This window comes from Papilio xuthus, unplaced genomic scaffold (genome assembly GCF_000836235.2).
Source record: "Papilio xuthus unplaced genomic scaffold, Pxut_1.1 DF825928.1, whole genome shotgun sequence".
Taxonomy (NCBI): Eukaryota; Metazoa; Arthropoda; class Insecta; order Lepidoptera; family Papilionidae; genus Papilio; species Papilio xuthus.
This window is the reverse complement of record NW_013532721.1, coordinates 2635143-2656405: the sequence shown is the minus strand read 5'-3', so window position 1 is coordinate 2656405 and position 21263 is coordinate 2635143. Positions and strand designations below refer to the sequence as shown.

The window sequence follows — 21263 nt, the reverse complement described above, 5'->3', positions numbered from 1 at the left end:
TTTTTTGACAGATTGATTTAATATGTACATTCTTATTTGAGACGTATTTTTGCAGTTAGTGAATAATTCCAGTTTTATAAATGCACATTTGGTTGACATAATATTGCAAGTTAGTATATGGTGATAAATATTTTTGTACCTTCTAAAAATGTGACGTACAAAATATTTGTGTGAGCAATAATTTTGAATGAATGGATTTATTTTTAATTTCGTAACTAAAAATACTGTTACGGCGACCACTAGAGTACATACCTATTTTGTTAACATTGTGTCCATTACTTGGTTTAAAGTATAGTTGTCCTCCGTATCGTAAGCTTATTTTTGTTTTGTTAAAAAACAATAATTGAAGAACGAAGATTCCAACCTTAGTTCTGACTTTAAAGACTTTAATTTGTATTTTCCTAGGTTCCGTCTTGATTTATGTTCATCCTGTGATATCTTACTTAAGATAAACCATTTTGCTTAATTTTTGTTTTAAGAAAGCGAGGATGCTAGTTTATTTCAATGATTAGTTCTTAAGCCCGTGAGGATTATGTAAAAAACATATTAATAAATAAGTTTTTATTAAAATCGTGTTACTTATTCTCCTATACGTCATACTAAAGTTATGTACATATAACGAATTAAATATAAACATTTTAACAACAGGCTTTCGACATGTCATTTTTTTCAAGGCTTAAATTATTATTATTTAAAACTAAGGACGACGTTAAAGGGCAGCTCTTTGTACAGATCTGACGGATATTAACGTTTTTGAGTTATTTCTGTATTTCATGTCTCAAGTAGAAAGTTTTATCAATCACGTCGGGTTGAGCTCGGGTGAATCTTTAAGATCGGTTTTCTGTAAAAACGGCACTGGGATAAATCTCGCATCACCTTTCGATTGCACGGTGGAGCTCGGGTCCGGGCTCGAAGTGGGGGGATGGAATGTGGGCAAGTCCACTCTCACCTCCGGGTCGGCGGTGTGTCTGTATAACGCTTCGAATTGCATCTCCTCAGATACGGAATGTGATTTTATTTTCCTCTCTTCTCTTGCGTTGCTCGGGTAGACTATGAGGATCTTCTCCCCGGCGCTGTGTAAGGCGACCGGCGGCAGCGCGGTACTGGTGGTGACCACGGGCCCTGGAATCACTTGAAGCATCTCCGTGGGTGCGGGCCGCAGCTTCTCAGTTGTCGTTGTGCTCGGAGGGGTAGTGGTAGTCGTCGTGGTAGTCGTTGATATCACTACCGGAATATCGGGGTCCTCGGGCGTCTCGATCTCGCGCATTTCGCCTGGTGGCCCCATGTTCCTAAGGGATTCGATCTTCATTTCCAACGTCGGTGTCGGCACTGGCACGGAGCTCGTTACGTTTCCGTCCTCCGTCGGAATGTATTTGGCTGTAGGTTTCGGCAGCTCGCGTGCACCGAATATCGGCAACCGCGGTGCGTAAGCTGACACCAGCGGCAGCAAGGTGTCCCGCGCGTATCGCTCGGCCCTCGAAATAAATGAAGCGAGTCTCGATGGTAGGAATTGTACTGCAAAGCCCAATTCTTCTTTTTCAGTAGTTGCACTCAACGAAAATGTTTCGTAAGTAGGAGTCGTTACGTCATAGTTTTTAGGTTTTCGTGAAGAAGGTGGGGTTTGTCGCGGAGGTCGAGTCGGTCTTAAAAGGGGTTCGGATATTTCAGGACTTTCGTCAGCTATATCAATCCTCTGTCGCGGCGTCTTGCGAGGTCGCGGCCGCAGAACGGGCTCCGCAATTTCGACTATGCCATTGGGCGCTGTTTTCGTGTTGGTCATTCCGAAGGCGCGTCCAGTGTCGGTGGCGCTGTCCCACTCGTAGTTATCGACTAGAACGAAAGATGTTCTCGGTGGATCTTCAGGAAGTTCGTTATCGAGAACATCTATTGACGGTTCTTTGGTTTTGTCTTCTTTAACATTATCTTCTAAGCCTGTGGCGTTATCCGAATCATTGTCCTGAAATTTTTTTTAGTTGTTTTACAAAAGCATTTGGAAGCTTAGTAAAGGAATTATTTTTCTATTTCATTTATAATATTCACCTGTTGCATTGGACAATCACCGGGGTATAAGGGTAACCTAACTGATTCATCTGTCGTCAACTTCACATGTTTGCAGAAAGATGACCTGCGAATTAATTTAAAACAAATTAAACAGGAGTTGATAGTTAACGTATGATAAAGAGAATAAGAGGCTGTCGGCGTCACTTACGTCTTGCCGAAGCTGTCAGTGATGAGGAACTTGTGTAAGCGGACCGCGCGTGCGCCTGCTGTCAGCCAGCCCGAGTAGGCGGCGTAGTGCAACGTCACTCGTAGTGGCACACCCAGCGCGGGGTGAGGCACTAGCACGCGGGAGAAGTGCAAACGCCCCACCTGGTTGTTCTCGCGTCTGGGAAAGGAGAAAAGAACTTTTTAGAAAGCAAATACATAAATAAAAAATAAAATCTGAAGTTACTGAAGTGTTTTAGTCAAGTAAAAAATAGTTATGAGGAAACTTACTTATTCATAGGGAAAGATTCGTTGAGGCCAGAGTCACCGTGTAAAGTGAGGGTAATTTTGCCATAGGTCGTCTTTTCCCCGGGCTCACTAGCGCCCCATACTGACACATGGTACTGATGAGCTGGAAAAATGTTGAAGTAATTTTATAGTTAAAGTGGGGTTTCTAAGTTAGGTTCAAAAGTAAAATAAGTCCAAAAATACGGTATGAAGGTCAACGACGTTACTATTCGACGGTTACGAATAAATGCTCTTATAAAGGAGTGATTACAGAGTTTCATCCAAATTTATTCATACCACAGAAGGGTTCTTCCTCTCGTGTGACCAAGTACAGAGGACCGCGGCCCAGCGAGCGGTCCGCGTAGTAGCCCATGTTGCCACACCGCCGCTCCTCGCTGCACGGGAAACATCGACCCTAAATACAAAAGATACATATAATGTCATTTGAACAATTACTTATACAACGGTGTTCTATCGGTTAAACCGCTTTGTCCGAAAATTGGTGGAGAGGTAGATACTGAGTAATAATTAAGTTTCTAACGTACCTCCAGAAAAGTGTCGTAGTCTAAGCAGGGGAAAGCGGGAAAGTGGCACTTGGGTGATACAGAGTCGGTGAAGAACTTGTAGGCGCGGCGGTGGTTGCACAGCGAGCGGCCCTCTGCAGACGCGGCCGCCCACGGCAGCACCAAGTCCGATACTGCGCCCACGAACCTATTTATTTTATTTACTTTAAACAAAATACAAATTATACAATAATAACAAATATACCTATAAACTCATAATTAATTGGTAATTATTTCATACCGCTTTATCTACGCCTACTGTAGTGTCTGTACACCTACCATGTCTCTTTCCTAGAAGAGGCCTGGCATCGCATTAACATTTTAATTTCTTACAAATTAGAGCATCCATGCTGCACTCGTCCGCCGTTGGGGTAAAAGTCGACGTGTCCTAGCGGCTGTGCGGCACCCAGTCCGCCTAGGATCAGCGTCTCCCCGTTGGAGTGGATTACGTCTACGAACTTGGCGTCCGTGCGGTCGAGACGTACCCGAGGGTCTTGGAAATCGAACAGTGGCCCGGCGGGATCGAGACCTATAGATATATTAACTCAGTATAATGGTTTTCTTTATCAGTCGCGAAGGTAGTTAAGTAGAGTCAAAATCTCATCGTACCTGTTATTCGACTTATGTTTCTCAGTTCGGAGCCAGCAAAGCCAGCTACATGAGCTCCCAAACTAAACCCAATTAAGTGGACGTCTTCAAACTTCAAATCTATGTGTTCAGCTAATCCTGTAACATTCGTATTGGTAAAAGTTTTAAATTAACATCGATTTACAAATTTAAATAAATGTACTATAGATAACAAACTGGTCGGTTAACACATGGTGCATGTTTGTATTATAGAATCATTGCCCAAATTAGATCGCAAATCAATATTATGGTCTACTTAGTTTACCTTGCAGCATCATGGCGAGCTGCTTGCCAACGAGCCGGGTGTTGGCGGCGGCGCGCAGGTAGTTAGGCATCGAAGCGCCGCCCTCCCAGTCCACGCAAACCACGTTACATTCTTCCTGTTATATACACTTATGTTAAATGTATTAATAGAAGCTGTTCACTGCTTTTATGAAATCTTAAACGAACAGTGTATAGCTTCGTATTTTTTATTTATTACAAAAAAATACTGACGTAATTTACGTCGAGCGATGACGTAATTTTGTAGCAGACTGACATATTTTACAGTGATCTCATGTGTCTTTTAAAAGATTCAACAGTACTCACGACGGCCATCAATGCGGATCTCATTTCGTATACCCAGACGTTGTCGCAGTTGGAGCCGAAGCCGTGTACAATTATGCGAGTCGGCTTGGAAGAGTCGAAGGCTCGTTCTGCCCAGCTCCATGCGGCTGACATGTTGGCCGCCGATACTGACATGAGAGGCTGATCACCTCTAAAACATTGGTAAAACTTGGATCAAGTATTGTACGATAGATCGCAGGTTATTACGAAAGGGCAATAAGGGACAATACAGCAGAGTACTGAAATAATTATTTCATAGATGTTTATGTTTATTAGTCTGTTTATGTCGAATTTCACTTTCTGTTCCAACTACCTACTCTTGCTGGAAAGGCACGTGTTGTGGAACTTAATCTGCGTCACCGTTTTAAAATAAAAAAAATATTGAGCACATCTACCCTGTCGGAATTAGAAGAGTTTTGCTGATCAATATTTGAACTCAAACGAACCTGTTCATAGTAGAATACATGAGGAAGTTAGTGCCGACCTCCTGCGGCGGACTGGGCAGCGTCTCCAGGTACGCGAAGGGCCCCGAGTCTTCGAAGCATCCGAACTGTCCGTAACAGACGCTGCCCTGCGACCTCTTCGTCCTAGGAAAAGTATAACAATACTGACAATATCCTAAATCACACAAATTAATATGCATTACATAAAAAAGCAACTAACATAATACAATGAATTTTCTTATCAAAATTATAAAGTAATTATGAAAATAAAGTGTTTTAACAAGAAATCGTAAGGCTCCGCTGTTTTTATTGTATTTTTTATTTTTATAGCAAAAAACAATTGCGGTGCGGTTAACTAGAGCGCGCCAAAAATCTTTTTTACATGGATTAACTTTTAAAAGAACATTTTTAATCTTATTTCTACTTTGTAGCTTAAATTGTAAATTATTTCAAGCGAGTTATGATAAATTGTTAATCTTGATAATGTTCTCATTTATGTATTAGTTAGTCTTTGTTTTATCGATGTCATTTCCGTGAGAACAATAAGCTTATTTCGCATCAGAGTATGTAATGTAAAAAGAAAAGATCTTTGCAACAATTGAAACGTGTAAATTTAAGTGAAAGCTTTGTAATGTGTTCCTTTTACTGTTTCGTGGGAAATTTCATCTATTCAAGTAGTTTGTTGCGTTTTGCAGTTTATTAAATTTGGTTATTAGGAGTTAAAAAAAAAACAGCTAATTTTTTTCACGTTTTTACATCATGGTTTTCCAAGAATTATTTTATCGCAGTAATAATGACATCAAAAATACACAATGTCCAATTTAAAATAATGTTTATTGTATAAAATCCATTACAAGAATAAAAAATAAGTTTTAGTATTCAAGTGGCGTGTCAACGCTGGATGCATTGTGTAAAATATGAGTGTAGTTACTTATAGCTTTTAACTTACGGAAATTATCTTATTGTTTGAGATGTTGTCGGTCAATGCATAAATATTAACGGTTTCCGTATTCAGATTTACTGCATGTACCTATTTTATGTACTGTGTGGTACTTATTTATGTGTGAATTTATTGGAACGTTTTTTTCATTTTTAGCCGACTTAAAAAAGGAGGTTGTTGAATTAATGTTTTATGTGGGGTTTAATAAGACGTTGTGACAATATTGAAGTCGTCAGAGTCTTCGATACTGCTGGGAATGAACAAAGATATGACACATGCTTACTTTTTACTTGATAAATGAAATAACAGATCTTTTTTCATGAGTGTAAGTTTGAACGCGAAAAGTATAACCAACATACTTATTTTTCGCATTATTTACAAGTAATGTTACATGAGTTTACATTACCTCGTGCGTGCTTTCTTAAGTTCCCATTGGTGTATGGAGTTCCTGACTGCTGCTAGCAACTCCGCGTCTTTGCGCTCGTCCTCCGCTTCCTGCGCCGCGGTGGCTGGTCGCCCCGCGCCCTTCCATGCCTCTAGCTCCGCATCTAAGTGAATACCATGTTGGGGGATGAACATGTTCATACAATACTACACACACTCACAACGTCAGGACTATAAATACATGTCATCCTTTGTAAAAACAAAAGAAGCTGTCAAATGACCTAGTATAAGTTATGTACATATTTTTAAAGTGGTTTTTGTTCTTATGGCCGGATTAAAATCAGTTTTACTTGATAGTCGTTGGTATTTTCAAGTCAGTAGGCACTTATTATTCTTAATAAAACTTTATACAGACAAAGGTATTGCTTAAAATAATTGACCGACTTAAGGTGTTGCATGTTTCGTGTACCCTGACATAATTTAATAATCACCTATTTTGTAATGTTTTGCGAAATTATATAAGGGAGTTGAAAACAGTTTTGTAATATTATACAGATAAAAGACAAACAAGGCAAGCGAGAACTCGAGAGAAAGTAACGGAATAAAATTGACAGATTTATGTATTGTGTAATACTGTGGGCCTAGCATGAATATTTATGATAATTGTCATCGTATCGTCATCGACACAATTTGTACAGCGCTGATCAGCCGTAAAGTACACCAAAAAATCTCATACTAATTTAGACATAATAATTGACGATGACGATACGAAGCCGCTTGTCACAAATATTCATGCTAGGTCAAATCCTTTGTAAAGTCTATAACAATTTTAAAGCTTTGTTTTACTTTAGAAATTACTTAATATCTATGTATAAAATATGTTTAGTTGTTAAATGGTTTCCTTCTTTTGCGTAATTTAAATATATCAAGTTCAAGGTTTGATTTAATTGTATCTAAAGAAATCATTTGTTGTTTATATACATTTCCCAAGCACCACAAATCTATGTAGTTTCTGAGTAAAAGTGAAAGAGCGTATAAAACACGGTGAATTACGGACATTGTTCATTGGTTTAGCTCAGACTGGGTGACCTAAATGTCGACAGGCATCTCCGGGTAGACGAGTACAGTCTACTTTTTATTGCGCCGAGTGACCTTGATCCATTGTGGAGCGGTATGCGAAGCCTGTAGCGGCCTACTATGGACGAAAGCAGGCCGCTCCCAACGATCAAGATGGTGGGAAACTAAATAACAACTTCATACTGGTATACGAGATTTATTCCTATAGTATTCTTACTCTATAGGTGTGCTCAACCGGACATCCTGCTTTAGATTTTATTCACGGACGTTGCTAAAGTACTAACGAGGTTTTATCTATCACTAACAGTTTTAAACAACTTTATTCCCAAGTATTCGAAAAAGGTAGAGGTTTGTTAACGGTCATTTAATCAAAAAAGTTAGTGCAACATACATCTAGCTATAACAAGAGACGTTGTAAACAGCAGCAGGGCGAGCGAGCGCCAGACTTGCGTCGCCATCCATACGGCCCGGCATTCACGATCACCTGTAACAATAAAACGCATAAGTTCGTTTGACTTTATAAATCACTTATCGGAGGACTTCTTCGTTAAAATAGTGTAAACTATTACACATATGTGTTTCCACAACTAAAATACCCGCACAAAAATTGTCATACCTTTCTTTTGACTTAACGCCAAAAACGTGACAATAACCATTTGTGTTTTGAATGTGGAAACCGCTTTAACTGGACCACCATGTTAGATATCACATTAAAATAACATAAAAACTTTATTGCGTGCAATAAAATTAATTCTTGCAATTGCGACTAATTATTATGTAAAATACATAGTGTCTACAATGTAATAATAAAAGTATACAGTCATATATTTTAATAATTGTGTCACTGGTAAAAATTAGTAACCATGATTACGTTTGGATAGGCGTTGGTAATCTGTTGCAGTATTTACAAGGTCATGTTTTAAGGCCTTCCTTAATAAGTAGTGTCAGCCTTGTGACCACTTGCCCCGTGACATTAGAATTGGATTGTATGTCCAAGCTTCTTGTTTATTCAATCTATATTATTTATATTTTTATAAGTAAATAAGAAGTTTTTATAATAAGCTTTACTTTAATATTGTTACAGCATTCTCGAGAAATATTTTCTCTATATCATTTATTGCAAGAAAGTTTAAAATTTCAAAGTTCATTGTTATATGACTAAGATATTGTAAAACCTAAACATTGTATATGTGTATGATTTAAAATATTTTCGAGATAAACAATTGTATTCGCTCTATTAATTAGGTTTATATAATCAATGTAAGTATGTCATAATTTACATAATTATTTGTAATTATACCTAAAAACTGTTCATGTATTTATGCCAAACTTATTAACTATGTGTACACATGTACAGTTTGGTGACCTGTCACAGTACAAACAATCTATTTATGATATCTAGTTTATGATCCTTGACAGCATCATTAAAATCGAGTTTCCTCGAACCAAATTTAGTTCACACAATCATCCATTGTATTATACGTTGGCTATTTTTGGATTAGGTTTGGCGATATCTGTGATCTCAAAGTTATGTTTCACTCATTGAGAAATATTTAGATAGGACTGGAAATGGAGGGGACACTAACAATTACTTTTTACCACCCTCGAGGCCACCTGTCTTTCCCCAAAACTAACTGCTTTTAATCTTACATTTTTTTTTTAAATTTTGTACTGGGATACCCAGTAAACATAACGATATTCTGCTGACCCTACCGATTGCAAGTTGTGACGTCACCATATGGCAAATTCAGCTTGAAACACATTGTAGTAAAAATTGTATATTTATTTATCTTCTTTGTGACCCTATATTTATTTTTTAAACAATTGAGATACTTACTAATATTAATATTATACATAGTATCAACAGCATGCTAATTGATAGTTTAATACAAAAACGTCGTAGTAAAATAAACATACACTATGTACTCAATGCACAATTAACATCGATTCAGTAGTGAGGTATTTTAGAGTTTGTTTGTTTGCATATTTAATAACAAGCTGTCGTCAGCGACTCCGTCCGCGCGGGATTGAAATAAAAACTTAATTAGTAGCTTATGTGATCTTCTAGGCTTTGTTATAAACTTATGCCAAATTTCAGCGTAATCAATACAGCCGTTCTGGTGATATCTTCAAACATCCATCCACCCAATCGCATTTATAATATGAGTATTAGAAGTAAGATACGTTAGTAGTTTATGTGGGCTATTAAAAATCTGAATGTATTTAACGTTACACAATAATAAACAAGCAGGTTATAGATTAAGTTAGATTAACTTACTTTAGAATTTTTATTAAAACAATGAATGTATTACGAAAATTAATTCCGTATTTACAAACTTTCATTACAAAGAAATGATTTTTTGGTGTAGATAAAAAATACATTGAAGCTCTTAGCATGACTGATGGAATGTTATTTTTGTATGTAATTATAGTTTCATATAATTACAGACTATTTGGATGTTTGCTTTGTTCCATGCACTTAATTTGCCTAAACCTTTATAAACATGAAAAATAAACCGGCATTAAGAGTTAAATGCCAAGTATCTTCTTGTGCGTTGAACTACATACTTGTTTCTGTAGTATTTTAATTAATTTTATTTTTAAAACCTTGATTCTGAGACCTCGTGTCCTATTCTCATCAAGTATGATTCTGGAATTTATATATGTTAGTCAATCGAATGTTTTCATACAGATAATGTTACTAATATTATAAATGCGAATGTTTCGATGGATGAATGGATGTATGTTAGAAGGTAACTGCAGAATGTCTGAACGGATCTCGATAAAATTTGGAATAGATGTTGAACATATTCTGAAAGAACACATAAGCAATCATGTTTTTTTTATTCTGCGCAAATAGAGTCGCGGACGACCGCTAGTTAGTGTTAAAGTATCGTGTTTATCAATTTCTCTTTCACTTGCTTTCATGAGAAATTTCTCTTTGTAGTGGTGTCAGGTGTTGTACGATATCAATGTCCGTCTGATGAAAACTATCGGCTGTTGTCTCGGGGCTGGTGACTGCTCAGCTGTGTCGCGGTCGCGGTTACCGACCCACTTGTTACGGTTGCGATTCTGTCATTTTTACTGGATCAATGACACCACGTGTATAAAATGACAATTGTATAATGCAACAACATGCCAACCGTGTAATTTTTCCATTTTGATTATGTTGATTTTTCAATTGTAAAATGATGTTTGTACTAAAATGCCAATGATTTTGTAATCATACTTAGTAACAAATTATATTACCGGTAACAATAGAACAAATAGCTTTAGTAAAATAACAAAATTTTATTTATTCTCCGCAGTCGTTGAATGTATCGCGATACGAGATATGCAGTATCATTATAACAATACTAATTTGTTTTTAATAATACAATACAGATTGTAATCTCTTTGCGACATCATACACAATTGACTAAAACCCACGTAAGCGATTACCGCAATTTGTTACGCTGTTTAGAGCGTAATGTTGACTTTGACATTGGTTCAGAATCGTTGAGAATCATCTCTCCTGTGTGCCAGGAAGAAACTGTTGACGAAATTTGTTAATTGGCATGCGTTGGTGTGATTGTCCTTGTCTCTCTACCTCATATCAAAGAATGGTCTAATTCCTAAAGTATAGTTTACTATCGTGAATTACATGACCACAAAATGGAGAAGGAAGGCTTCTTGGAAACATTCAAGTACTCTTTCTGAAATCAAAGTTTATAAACAAATAAAATAACACATTTGAATCATCATAACTACTGCGTCATGTCATTTAAGTTAGAAGTGTTCAGATAACTTATCAGTTTATATTCTTGCAACTTATAAGAGCTACAAAATCAGTTGGATTATACCGGAAGACATTACAGTAGAACCGGACGTATAAACAGTTACATTGCTTGCTGGCTTATTTCCGGGAGGTTGCATCGCAAAATAATATCGGCAATGTTTTCGTGTCAATATTATATTGTAAACATAGATAATATACATGCCTTACTAAAGAAATCATATTTTACAAAGGGTTATTCAAAGTACGTCATCGTATCCAATACACTTATGCAACAAAATATGGTTTTATCCCTTTTAGTTTATTTCAGAAAAGCAGAGAGAGCAATATGTTCTTGGATAGGTGTTTCGGCAATTGCAACAACAAGGAAGTAATAACATTTACTATCTCACTCGTAAGATGGCAAATCTTGTCGGTGTTTATGTCGATGATAGACACAAGTTAACCGTGACCTACAAATATAATTGCTTTTAACTTAATCGTTATTTATGTCTTTTGAATCAATCGTTATTAATATTGTTTTTTTTATTTCATAACGGTAACCTCTAACGAGGGGTCAATAAAGATAGCTATATAACAGAAAATACATTTAGCGGTATATGAAATACTAGTTAGCCATCGATTCGCCTCGGCCTCGTACAACAGAGGTTTTAAGACTAGAATATTTTCTGTAAACTTAGAGCAGTCTTTGACGTCTGTTTTACCGTCATCATTATCAAACTGTCCTCACTCAGCTAAGGTGCAACAGGCTTTAGTTCTCTGGATCGATCTGTATTCGGACACTGGTCGTAATTTCCTTCCATGTAACCTTTACAACGTGTTTTGTTATTATTTCTCACTTTCGGGGCTTCTGTTAACTTTTTTTGGTAATAAGGCAATTTCTTTCAAGTTATTTTTAAATATGGTAGAGAGTAGGTAGCGTCTTAAATGTCAATTTGAACATTCAACAAGATTATGTATTTTTATTTTAGAATGGAGTTGCGTCTATAAGTTAATACAAACTTCAACGGAACAAAGACTTTGTTTTTTGTAATTCTTATACAAATACACTTTGAAGTAATTATACTTTGAAGTATGTAGATTTAAATATTATCTAAAGAAATATAAACTTCCTTCTCCGTTTCCTTTATTTTCACAATTATTTAATAATTGTCTTTCAAGATTGTTACTTTCTTCTTACAAATGTTATACATTTAGACATCAACATTTTTTATCTTATTACATTTACTACATAAATAAAACACATAATGTTTCTTGTCTCGTTAGCAATGACTAGAAACATAATGTTATAGCTTCACCTAAAATAAATAACCTCAAGGGTACGGATTTATTAAAATCAAAAAACATTTATTAAAGCAATAAATCAACCGGATCGGATTATAAGCTTTTTTAATCTCTACATCAGAAGTAATATTCAGAGATCGACTACGATTGAATTTAACTTTCTAATTTCAATCGAGTATGCATGTTTCTTAATAAGAGAAGGCGGCAAACGATCCGTGGGACCCTTAAGAAATAGGTTACTGACATGGACATCCGCAACGTCAGAGGAACTGCAGATGCGTTGCCGGCTTTAAAGAGAGAGGTGCGCTCACAATCCCAGTTTCCATACACTAATCAAATATTAGTCATGCGGATAAAAAAAAACTGTCCCCAAGTTATTCACTTTTACTTAGATCAAATAACATTGACACGACTAGTCGGCTGAATTATCATAATAAAGCGGGTTCTTAAAATTTTACTCTTATTTATAATAAAACTAGCGGTTGCCCGCGACATGGTTTGCGCGTAATTAAAAAAAACTTAATTATGTAGTGTTGTTCGAACTATTTTCTATGTGTATGCCAAATTTCACCGAGATTAGTAAAGGAATTCTGGAGATTCCTTCAAAATAACATCCATCCATCGACCTATCTAAACATTCAAATTTATAATATTAATAAGATATCAAGCGTTCAGACTTTTGATTTCTGTGCGTGAAATATAACGTGTACATTATTATCATTATCCCTTAATTTCTTTATTAACGTGTTTCAGTAGAAACGCAAGGTTGTATGATTTTGTAGTCACGACAATAAAGCTTAACGTTATATTAAGTGGCGCAGATTGTGTATAATAACGAAGTGATGCGAGAAGTGTCCATAGTGCTTTCTCTTTGCTTTATTGTCTGCGTTTCTATGTTCAACGCTTACAAATAAAAATATGTGAAAGTAAATCATTGATATTGAAAAAATATCAATAACCCATAGATCTATGACTAGAATATATTGATTTTGTGTATAAACAGTAAGCGAGGTCAACATTTTAGGTCAGGTCAGGTGTCGTCCCGGACACAGGTAGATTCCATGCATGTCGTCCCGGAGGCCTAATTTAGTCCTCTTTCCCTTCCCTAATTTTTTCTTATAAGGAAAGGATGGGAAGTGAAGTGGTTTTTCCGGATGAGAGGATGCATGGAAAGGGAAGATATTTTCTTTCTGTGCATCCTCTTCTCCGTCGATTAAAGGTAAGCAACGCATATGCATGCATGTCTATGGGCAACGGTTACTTCGCTATTTCAGCGATTTCACGTGGCCGCTCGCTCGTTTGCCGCCTTGTGATATAAAAAAAATGTTTGTTAGTCGCATTACATTTTTGGTATAATGTAATTAAAATAAAAACCTTTAATAAATATTAATTTGATAATATTGAATCTGTTTAGTAGATAACCTTTATATTTTTACCTTGATTCAGCCTTGTTTTTTATTTAATTATAATAATATCTTGCGCACTTTTTGTAGTAACATGTACAATGCAAAAAGTGGATATGTTGTTACGACAAAATTAATCATTACTATTTTTTATGTATAAAGATAATATACAACATTTTTCGTCGTGAGGCGATGGCTTATGCAATGGAAATTTTGTGTTAACTATGTCTATTTTACATATCATAATGTAAGTTGTATGATTTATACATTCCACTAAAGCGAACTCGATTACTTTTGCACGAAATGTGAATATTAAATGCCAATTGTTGAAGTACAACTTAAAATTTACATGTCAATTAATTCAATATTGATCTTAGTGAGGGGCGTGAGACGCTTATGTTTTTGACTTTCACTTGCTCTGCAACGCATCCGTATGACCTCTAGATAGGGCTACGTCATTTAACATAAATATTAATTTTAAATTTTATATTAATGTATGAAGAATAAAATATTTTAATATATATATTTATTAATAAAAAAAATAATAGGTAGGCTGTGTTCTTCCAAACTATGTTCTATATGTATGCAAAATTTCATCGAAACACGTTTAGCCATTCTGGAAATACATCCAGACAAACATCCATCCATCCATCTATCCAAACACTCGCATTTATAATATTAGTAAGATAAACAATCGTACGTAACCAACAATTATCGTTAAACAATTGAAAAAATTCTTTTGGTTTTAATAGAGCTTTTATATTATTTATTCGTACATACTAATTTAATGCGTGTACGCATTAGACTTAATTGTATCAAAAATTACTCGTCATTAACGCAGATATAGCCCTACTTGTGTTTCGGTCAGCGGACGGCCTCGAGGCTCAGGAGCGCGAAGTGAAAGCTGGCCGACGCTGCACTCTATTACCAGAGTCGGAGTGCACTGCCCAATGTTACGTCACTCTCAGCTGTGCTGGTAACCACCTTGTTCATAATTATGATTATCGAATACTGGCTGTTTCCAAAATTAAACTAAGTAGGCTATATTTCAAGCTTTACAGCGATAAAAAAGTTAGTCATCCGTATTATATAACTATTAGAGTTATTAGAGTTCGATTTAGCAGCCGTTCTAGTATTTGCTTTGTAATAAGCACCTATACTTTTGGCAATAAATTTGTGTAAGAAATCAAAATTAAGCGAAGAGTAAACAGCATAATTTCATTAAAATAATATATAATTTTGAAACGTATAAGACAAGAGACTTTAACTAAATGATTTGTTTGCATGAATTTGTTTTCAATTCAGAACACCGACTATTTGTCCATTGCACAATAACGACCTTATAAAAGACTTAAACGCGCGCGTATGCAAGCATCTATTAAAGCTGTTTATTATTAAATAAATAAAAAGAAACTCATTAAAGGAGGTTGCATTAAATACTAATATAGTAATTTTGTTTTTACTTTGTGCTTTTGTTTAAAAAAATAATAGCAATCAATATTTGCGATGCTTTTGACTTTTGGTTATTTTGGCATTATTATGTAATGGTTACATAATATTTTGCGTAAGACAAACGAAGTAGTACTCTGCGTCAAAAACATCGCATGTCTGTCAATTTTTGACAGGTGTGCTAAACATGACTTCCGTCATGTTCAAGTTCAGGCTACGGCTTTGAAAGGATTTTATTCAAGTTGGACATAATTCAAGAACATTCTACTACATAAGCTATCTATATGCCAACAAATCGTAATTATCTTAAATTTAACTTCAAATATTAAAGTTACAACGTAAAAAGGCGTGCAAAATTCAAATACGGTTCCAGTAGAAAGCGTTGTTTGCTTCAATGCCGAAGTGGTCAGAAAGTTGTTTCGTAACATGTTGACGTAACGCCGACAAGTCAATACTGACAAAAAATATCAAAGAACGCAGCAATGGCAGCGAACCGGCATTAAAACATTATCATAATTTCATGCAGTGAATTGAACTTGTTTCTTGACGAGGAAAAATGCTGCTTTCCTGAATAATGTTCTTAGTTACATTTTTAATTTTGTATTTTAAATAAAATTAACAATTCAAAAGGAAATGTTTGCAAACACAATTATCATTGTCAATGCAATTACTTCACTCATTCATAAATGTTGTAACCAAATTGTGATATAGTAGAGTGTACAAATAGCTCAGAGATATTTAAGGATCTTGTTAAAATCCATCGGGATTTCTATATTTCCAAACAGTGGAAATGTATTGTTATATATTTTTTTGTATAAAATCGCATGTTCACTTGTTTTTTGCATAAAAATAGCCTTGGCATTTAATACCGGTCGAGTACTCATTTATAAATTGTTACAAAAATACTTTGGCTGATCAATGTAATGTGTGAGGTGAAGCTTAACAAAGTTTCAATACCGATTGAGCAAAGGCAAACGAAACCCACGTGGTCGACGAACGAATTAGTAAACAATAGTATTCATATGTTAAAGTGCAATTAATATGCCGTTAGAGCGAACGTAGCGTTCAGTACATACCAGAAGCGCGGTACGCCAACCGTTACACTGTTGCTTGCTGACTTTCGTAAAGACAAACCGATTGATAAATATATCACGTACGAGCCATTTCATCACTATCGGCGTTCACAGGACGATTGCAATTGTTTCACGTTGTGAATTCGAATGTGGAACTTTTTGCTGCAGAATTGCAATACTGTATTGCACACCCTTCCTACAAAACACATAGCTAAGAAAATGAAACCGATTTAATATATGTGCCGTGAGAGATCGATTGTTCTGTGTCACAATAGGCTTCAAAATAATGACAGTGTGGATATAGGTTGCTCATTTGTTTATTATCGTACGGTTTTATCGAATAATTTCCTATTGTTATGTAGAAAAAACTATAAAGAAATATTTTTGTTTTGATGAGTAATGTATAGTGCTCTAATTATGACAGATTGTGAGATAACAATGCGTTTTAGTTTATGCGTTAGATGCTTCATTCATAATAGTAGTTTATTTTTAATATTAAAGTTTACTTAGGTAATGTTTGGGTTGATTGTCTTTTAACAAAGTTTAAAAATACTTATTTATTGAATGAAGACCAGTTTAGTTATACCATGTTGTCCAGTAAGAAACTTGTTTTATTTTTTATAATTTAACTTTTTAGCATATAACATACAAATTGCTTGAAATAAAAATGCTTATGATTAACGCGGAAGTTTCTAATGGCGTATTACTTTTACTAAGTGATTATGATTACTTTAATTGTAATTAGTTAAACATTATTAGATATTAAGAAAACACAGCATACTTTCAAATAGTATAGTAATGTTGTTAATTAATTTAGCTTAGATTTACTTAATGAACTTACACTAAAACGTTTTCCTGGTACGATTTGTTAAATACAAAACAATTGGTTCATTCACAGTAGCCTTGATAAAAAGTTAAGTTTCTATTAAACTTCACAAACACAACACTTGCAACAACTTCACACGATTGTCGATAAAAACTGATTTTGTGTCCTGTTACGATAGTTGTAAGGTTAAAAATTGTAAGTTTTATCAATAAAGACGCGCGCGACCGTCGGCGTCGTGCGGTAGACTGCGCCTGCGCATGGCGTGCTGGAGAAACTCAAGAGAAAAGTGGCTTCCCACTGCGCGTCGCAGCTGCTAGTTACATCAGTACTCTTTTGTGCATCGCTTCTTAACAAAATATCTTTTAAATTGTATACTTATTATAATCTTGTATATCGTCACGGAAACACAAAACTCTACCCGGACGTAAGGTATTACTTGCGGATGTACATTTCCTTTTTATCGTATTTAGTTAGACAATGTTTAAGTGTTGCGGATTAACATGTATTGAATATTTCTCAATTTTGAATTAACAAATAATTACATTTCATGGATTATGCTAAGGAACAAATAATAAGCTTACGAGGACCATGCGTGTATGACTCTAAAATGAAAAGAAGGAAAAAAAGGATAAAATGAAATAAGACAAATCTAAAGACTATAAATTGTCTAAATTCATACAAAGCTCATTCGAAACTCTTGGATAAAAAAAAGCGTATTTTGCACAAAGCTTTTAGAATCTTTACTTGAGGGCCTCCGCCATATATTCTATGGTATTAGTGGTTAAATATTGTGTGCTTTAAGAATTTATACGTAAGAATACAGAGTGAATAATCAAATTAAACGCTCTACCAATGTTCCGATAAAGTAACAGCATAATAAAACAATCTAAGTATTTAATATAGTGGGAAGTTTGGAAGTTACGTAGTTACTTCCGCTTTCCGCTGCTTAAGTACGACGTAACCGTGTCTCTATGCCGACTATTCTATCGGCCGTGTAAAACCTTTCAGCTGCGGTCGTCATATTTTATACATATTTTGAATATTTTATACATATGTTGGCCATGTGCCTTTCACTACTCTTCTATCTAAGGTCACTATTGTCATATTGGGAAAAGTTTACTTATTTTGTTTTTTTTTTTACCAGAATAATACAGCCAGTCTTGTAAATAACTGATTATTTTGACACAAGGAAATAATTTCAAAATTGTTTCAAACTTGAATTAAGTGAATAAAAAACTCTGTTATCAGAATACAACATAACAAGCCACTTAGTCTATTCTACTTATTATATTGCGTGGTTAAATTATGATACGAAAGTTACTAATGTTATATTTTATCATCGTAAACCAGACACGTATTCTCGGCTCGGCCATAATGGCTTTGATACTATCTTATAGAACAATTTAATTACATTAGCATTTCTTGACACACATTCCTTACTTCCACAATCTATGATTATTATTCTTGTAGTAGGTAAAGTATTTCTGTAATGTTATTTTTCTTACCTCATAATGTCGTAGTTCAACAAAAACTATGAAATTTATTTAGCTTGTTGTTCAAATCGAGAAATCGAGCTTTTCTTGTCTAGTTTGGATGTCTTAACGATGATTTTAGTCTAAATGTTGAATTGGCACGCTTTCTCCCTAACCTTATGAGCTAATGCACCATCGGGTGAGAATGTTTAGTCAAAAAGCTTGAATTGATACACCAGTTGTGTTGATTGAACTGTAGAATTAAGAATTTCCAAACAAATAAATATTATTATATTTAAGTATATTTGTTTGTACTTATTACTCACTAATTTGAATATATAGTATTGTATATGTCTTCTGTTTAATATAATAACTATAGATTTTTCTTAAAGGAACTTCAACTTAGTTTGAGCGCTGTATTTAAGCGCCGCATGTGGTTAAGTTACGGTGTTAAGTGACGTACGCATTTAGCGGTTTCCATTCTCGGCTGCAGGCTGTTTGCATCATTGCACAAAACACTTTCACCGTCTCGTGCCTAACGCGCGAATAAGTACAACCATGACGAACACACTTCAGTATTACGTAGCACTTATAAGTGATAATTATTGTTAGTGCTTTCTGGAATAGGGAACATAAAAACCATGATAATAACTAACGAGAATGGATTAAGCAATTGCTGATTAGAAATCTAGAGGATAAAGTAAATTAGGAATGCGAGTTCCGAATCCAGACCATTTTATTTATATAATCTGTTACATTAGTCTGTATAAAGCTAAGCTAAATGTATGTAGTAATTGAATCAGTATGTAAACAATAAAATAATTACTTTATTACAGAAATTGTGATACGAAGGCGAAGAACAGTCGTAACAATATAAGCTATATAAAACTTTGACAGGGTAAACAAAATAAGCGAGACAGTAAGAGTTAGACGATAGGAAAAGCATTACGAGCTTTTGCTTAGAATTGTGGAAGTGACTAAATAGGATAAAAAAAGAAACACATTGTCTAAGGCTGCTATATTATATCGTGTTTTCTATTAGCACCCTTATACGGCAGTCCTTACTTCGATGGGATTGTAAAATATCTATAGCTTAGAGCGTTTCTAAACAATAGGGGAAGCAAGCTAGAGGAAACTGGTGACACACTCATTAAGATTGCATTATGTAACGCAAAACACAACCGAATAAGTTTCTTACGTACAAACAATGTGTCATTGAAGGCGTTTAAAAATGTGGGACGATGGTTCAGAAATCCGCGTAAGCGAAAGTACTTACATTTTTTGCAGCAGGGTAATGTTTAACTGGATTTTGTTCAGACTAAATACTATTGTGTATTTTTTCATATTTTCTACTTTGATTACGTTGTTAATAAGTGAATTAAGCAACTTAACTTTAATATCAAATATTAAAGCAGATAAGCAAAATAGTATAATACATAATTTTTAATTCAGTGATCGTTTAAATTAAAATGAAAATATGATTTTCATTTTAATTTAAACGATTTTCTGGGTTTAAACATATAAACTGGAGAGTTCATGATTTGCAGGTGGTAATTGCATGGATTTTAACGCCATCTTTTGACACATTATTTTCAATAAATTGGTAAGTAGATGGCGCTGAAACCATTCTTTGAAATGCCACATCGTATTGTCTAAAAATAACACTAGAGTTCGTTCAGAGCGCTATATTTAGTCTAAAGACATTTGACAAAAAAGATGGCAGCGATTGCCGACTGCTGTCCTTAGAATTTATTGCGAAAATGGCGCATTATGTGATATTTTCACATAATTTATTAATTATAAGTGAAAATTTGTGTAGTGCTGCTTTGTGATAGTGTGTTAATTTACATGAATGACAGTGTTCTCGTGTGTAAACAGGACTTCAACTTTCTTTTGGATATTGGATTACACATAAAATAAAGGTATTTTAGTTCCTCCTACGCATAAAATATTATTTGACTGTAATGTTACCTGATTATTTTAAAATCGATTAGTTATCTCGGTAACACCCAGGATTATAGGATCATTACATAAGAAAAAATTCAATGGGTATGGTGTCCCGTCAGCTGCTTTGGTGAATTTTAGATTCCGTGAAATTCTAATACGTGCCTTTAAGCGGTGTATAAAAGTCATGGGCGCCTGAGTTATTGGTGCTGCGAGCTTACATGACATCAGTGCAGGCATTACCAACTGCTGTAAACATTTAGCTTGATGATTCATCGCGCGCTCATTTGTGGATATCAAAAATTAGAATTTTTCAATCAACAGTTACATATCTAACAATATTCTACCCAACACAGACCTACTTATTTTCATTGATATATTATTAGTGGCAACTAATAAAAAACATTATTTTAATTGGTTTTTAATATATAAATGTAGTAAATAATTTAGTTAAAAATAATATTTAAATATATTTGTATAATTAACCTTACAGCTGGTAATAAATCTTATTAGAACATTTTTTTATGTTCTGTTCTAAAATTATAATTAAAAGTAGGTCTGTAGTTTTTCTCAGTATCTTCCCAATAATGTGGACACGGCTGATGTGACATAGATTTATAATAAGGTCAAGTTGATCTAGTACACTTGATTATAAAATATTAGATACTATTTCAGTACTAATTAGATGTTTTTGAGAAATATTTACAAAATATACAAATTTAGGTTAAAAAATGGAGGAATGTCTTTGTATAAATTTTTTAATTATTTTTATAAATAGTGGACTTTTGTTGTCGGAGGCCTAGGCCCATTTCGAGTTGCTGCCTTACCCTAGTTATTAATTTCCTTATGCAGCTATTTCAAATTTACTAAACAAATATGAGGATGTTTGTTGCAAAGATTGTGT

General features: G+C 34.7%; 2 protein-coding genes across 2 annotated transcripts in view; one reads left to right on the top strand and one right to left on the bottom strand.

The window, feature by feature from the left end:
- Positions 1-41: 41 nt before the first annotated feature.
- On the bottom strand, positions 42-17217 carry LOC106125385 (uncharacterized). The gene is made up of 14 exons (XM_013322566.1): positions 16959-17217; positions 7525-7617; positions 6079-6220; positions 4736-4876; positions 4272-4440; positions 3949-4063; positions 3666-3782; positions 3390-3585; positions 3039-3204; positions 2791-2908; positions 2497-2617; positions 2210-2386; positions 2041-2125; positions 42-1957 (listed from the first exon to the last, which is right to left on the bottom strand). The coding sequence occupies exons 2-14, from the start codon at positions 7589-7591 to the stop codon at positions 800-802; spliced, it is 2772 nt and encodes a 923-aa protein (XP_013178020.1). The 5' UTR covers positions 7592-7617; positions 16959-17217; the 3' UTR covers positions 42-799.
- A 2900-nt stretch (positions 17218-20117) lies between these two features.
- Positions 20118-21263, top strand: part of Nuak1 (Nuak family kinase 1) — a 31599-nt gene continuing 30453 nt past the window's right edge. The window contains exon 1 of the mRNA XM_013322131.1: positions 20118-20337. The gene's annotated coding sequence lies outside the window, so the exon portion shown is untranslated. The remainder of the gene's footprint in view (positions 20338-21263) is intronic.

What these genes read in the sequence shown, in the direction of transcription:
- LOC106125385 (XM_013322566.1), bottom strand. Translation starts at nt 7,591, where the DNA reads ATGGCGACGCAAGTCTGGCGCTCGCTCGCCCTGCTGCTGTTTACAACG. An exon ending in AAACATAAGTCGAATAACAG is followed by an intron (nt 3,586 to 3,665) that starts GTACGATGAGAT and finishes ATATATCTATAG; the next exon opens with GTCTCGATCCCGCCGGGCCA. An exon ending in AGAGGAAGAACCCTTCTGTG is followed by an intron (nt 2,618 to 2,790) that starts GTATGAATAAAT and finishes ACATTTTTCCAG; the next exon opens with CTCATCAGTACCATGTGTCA.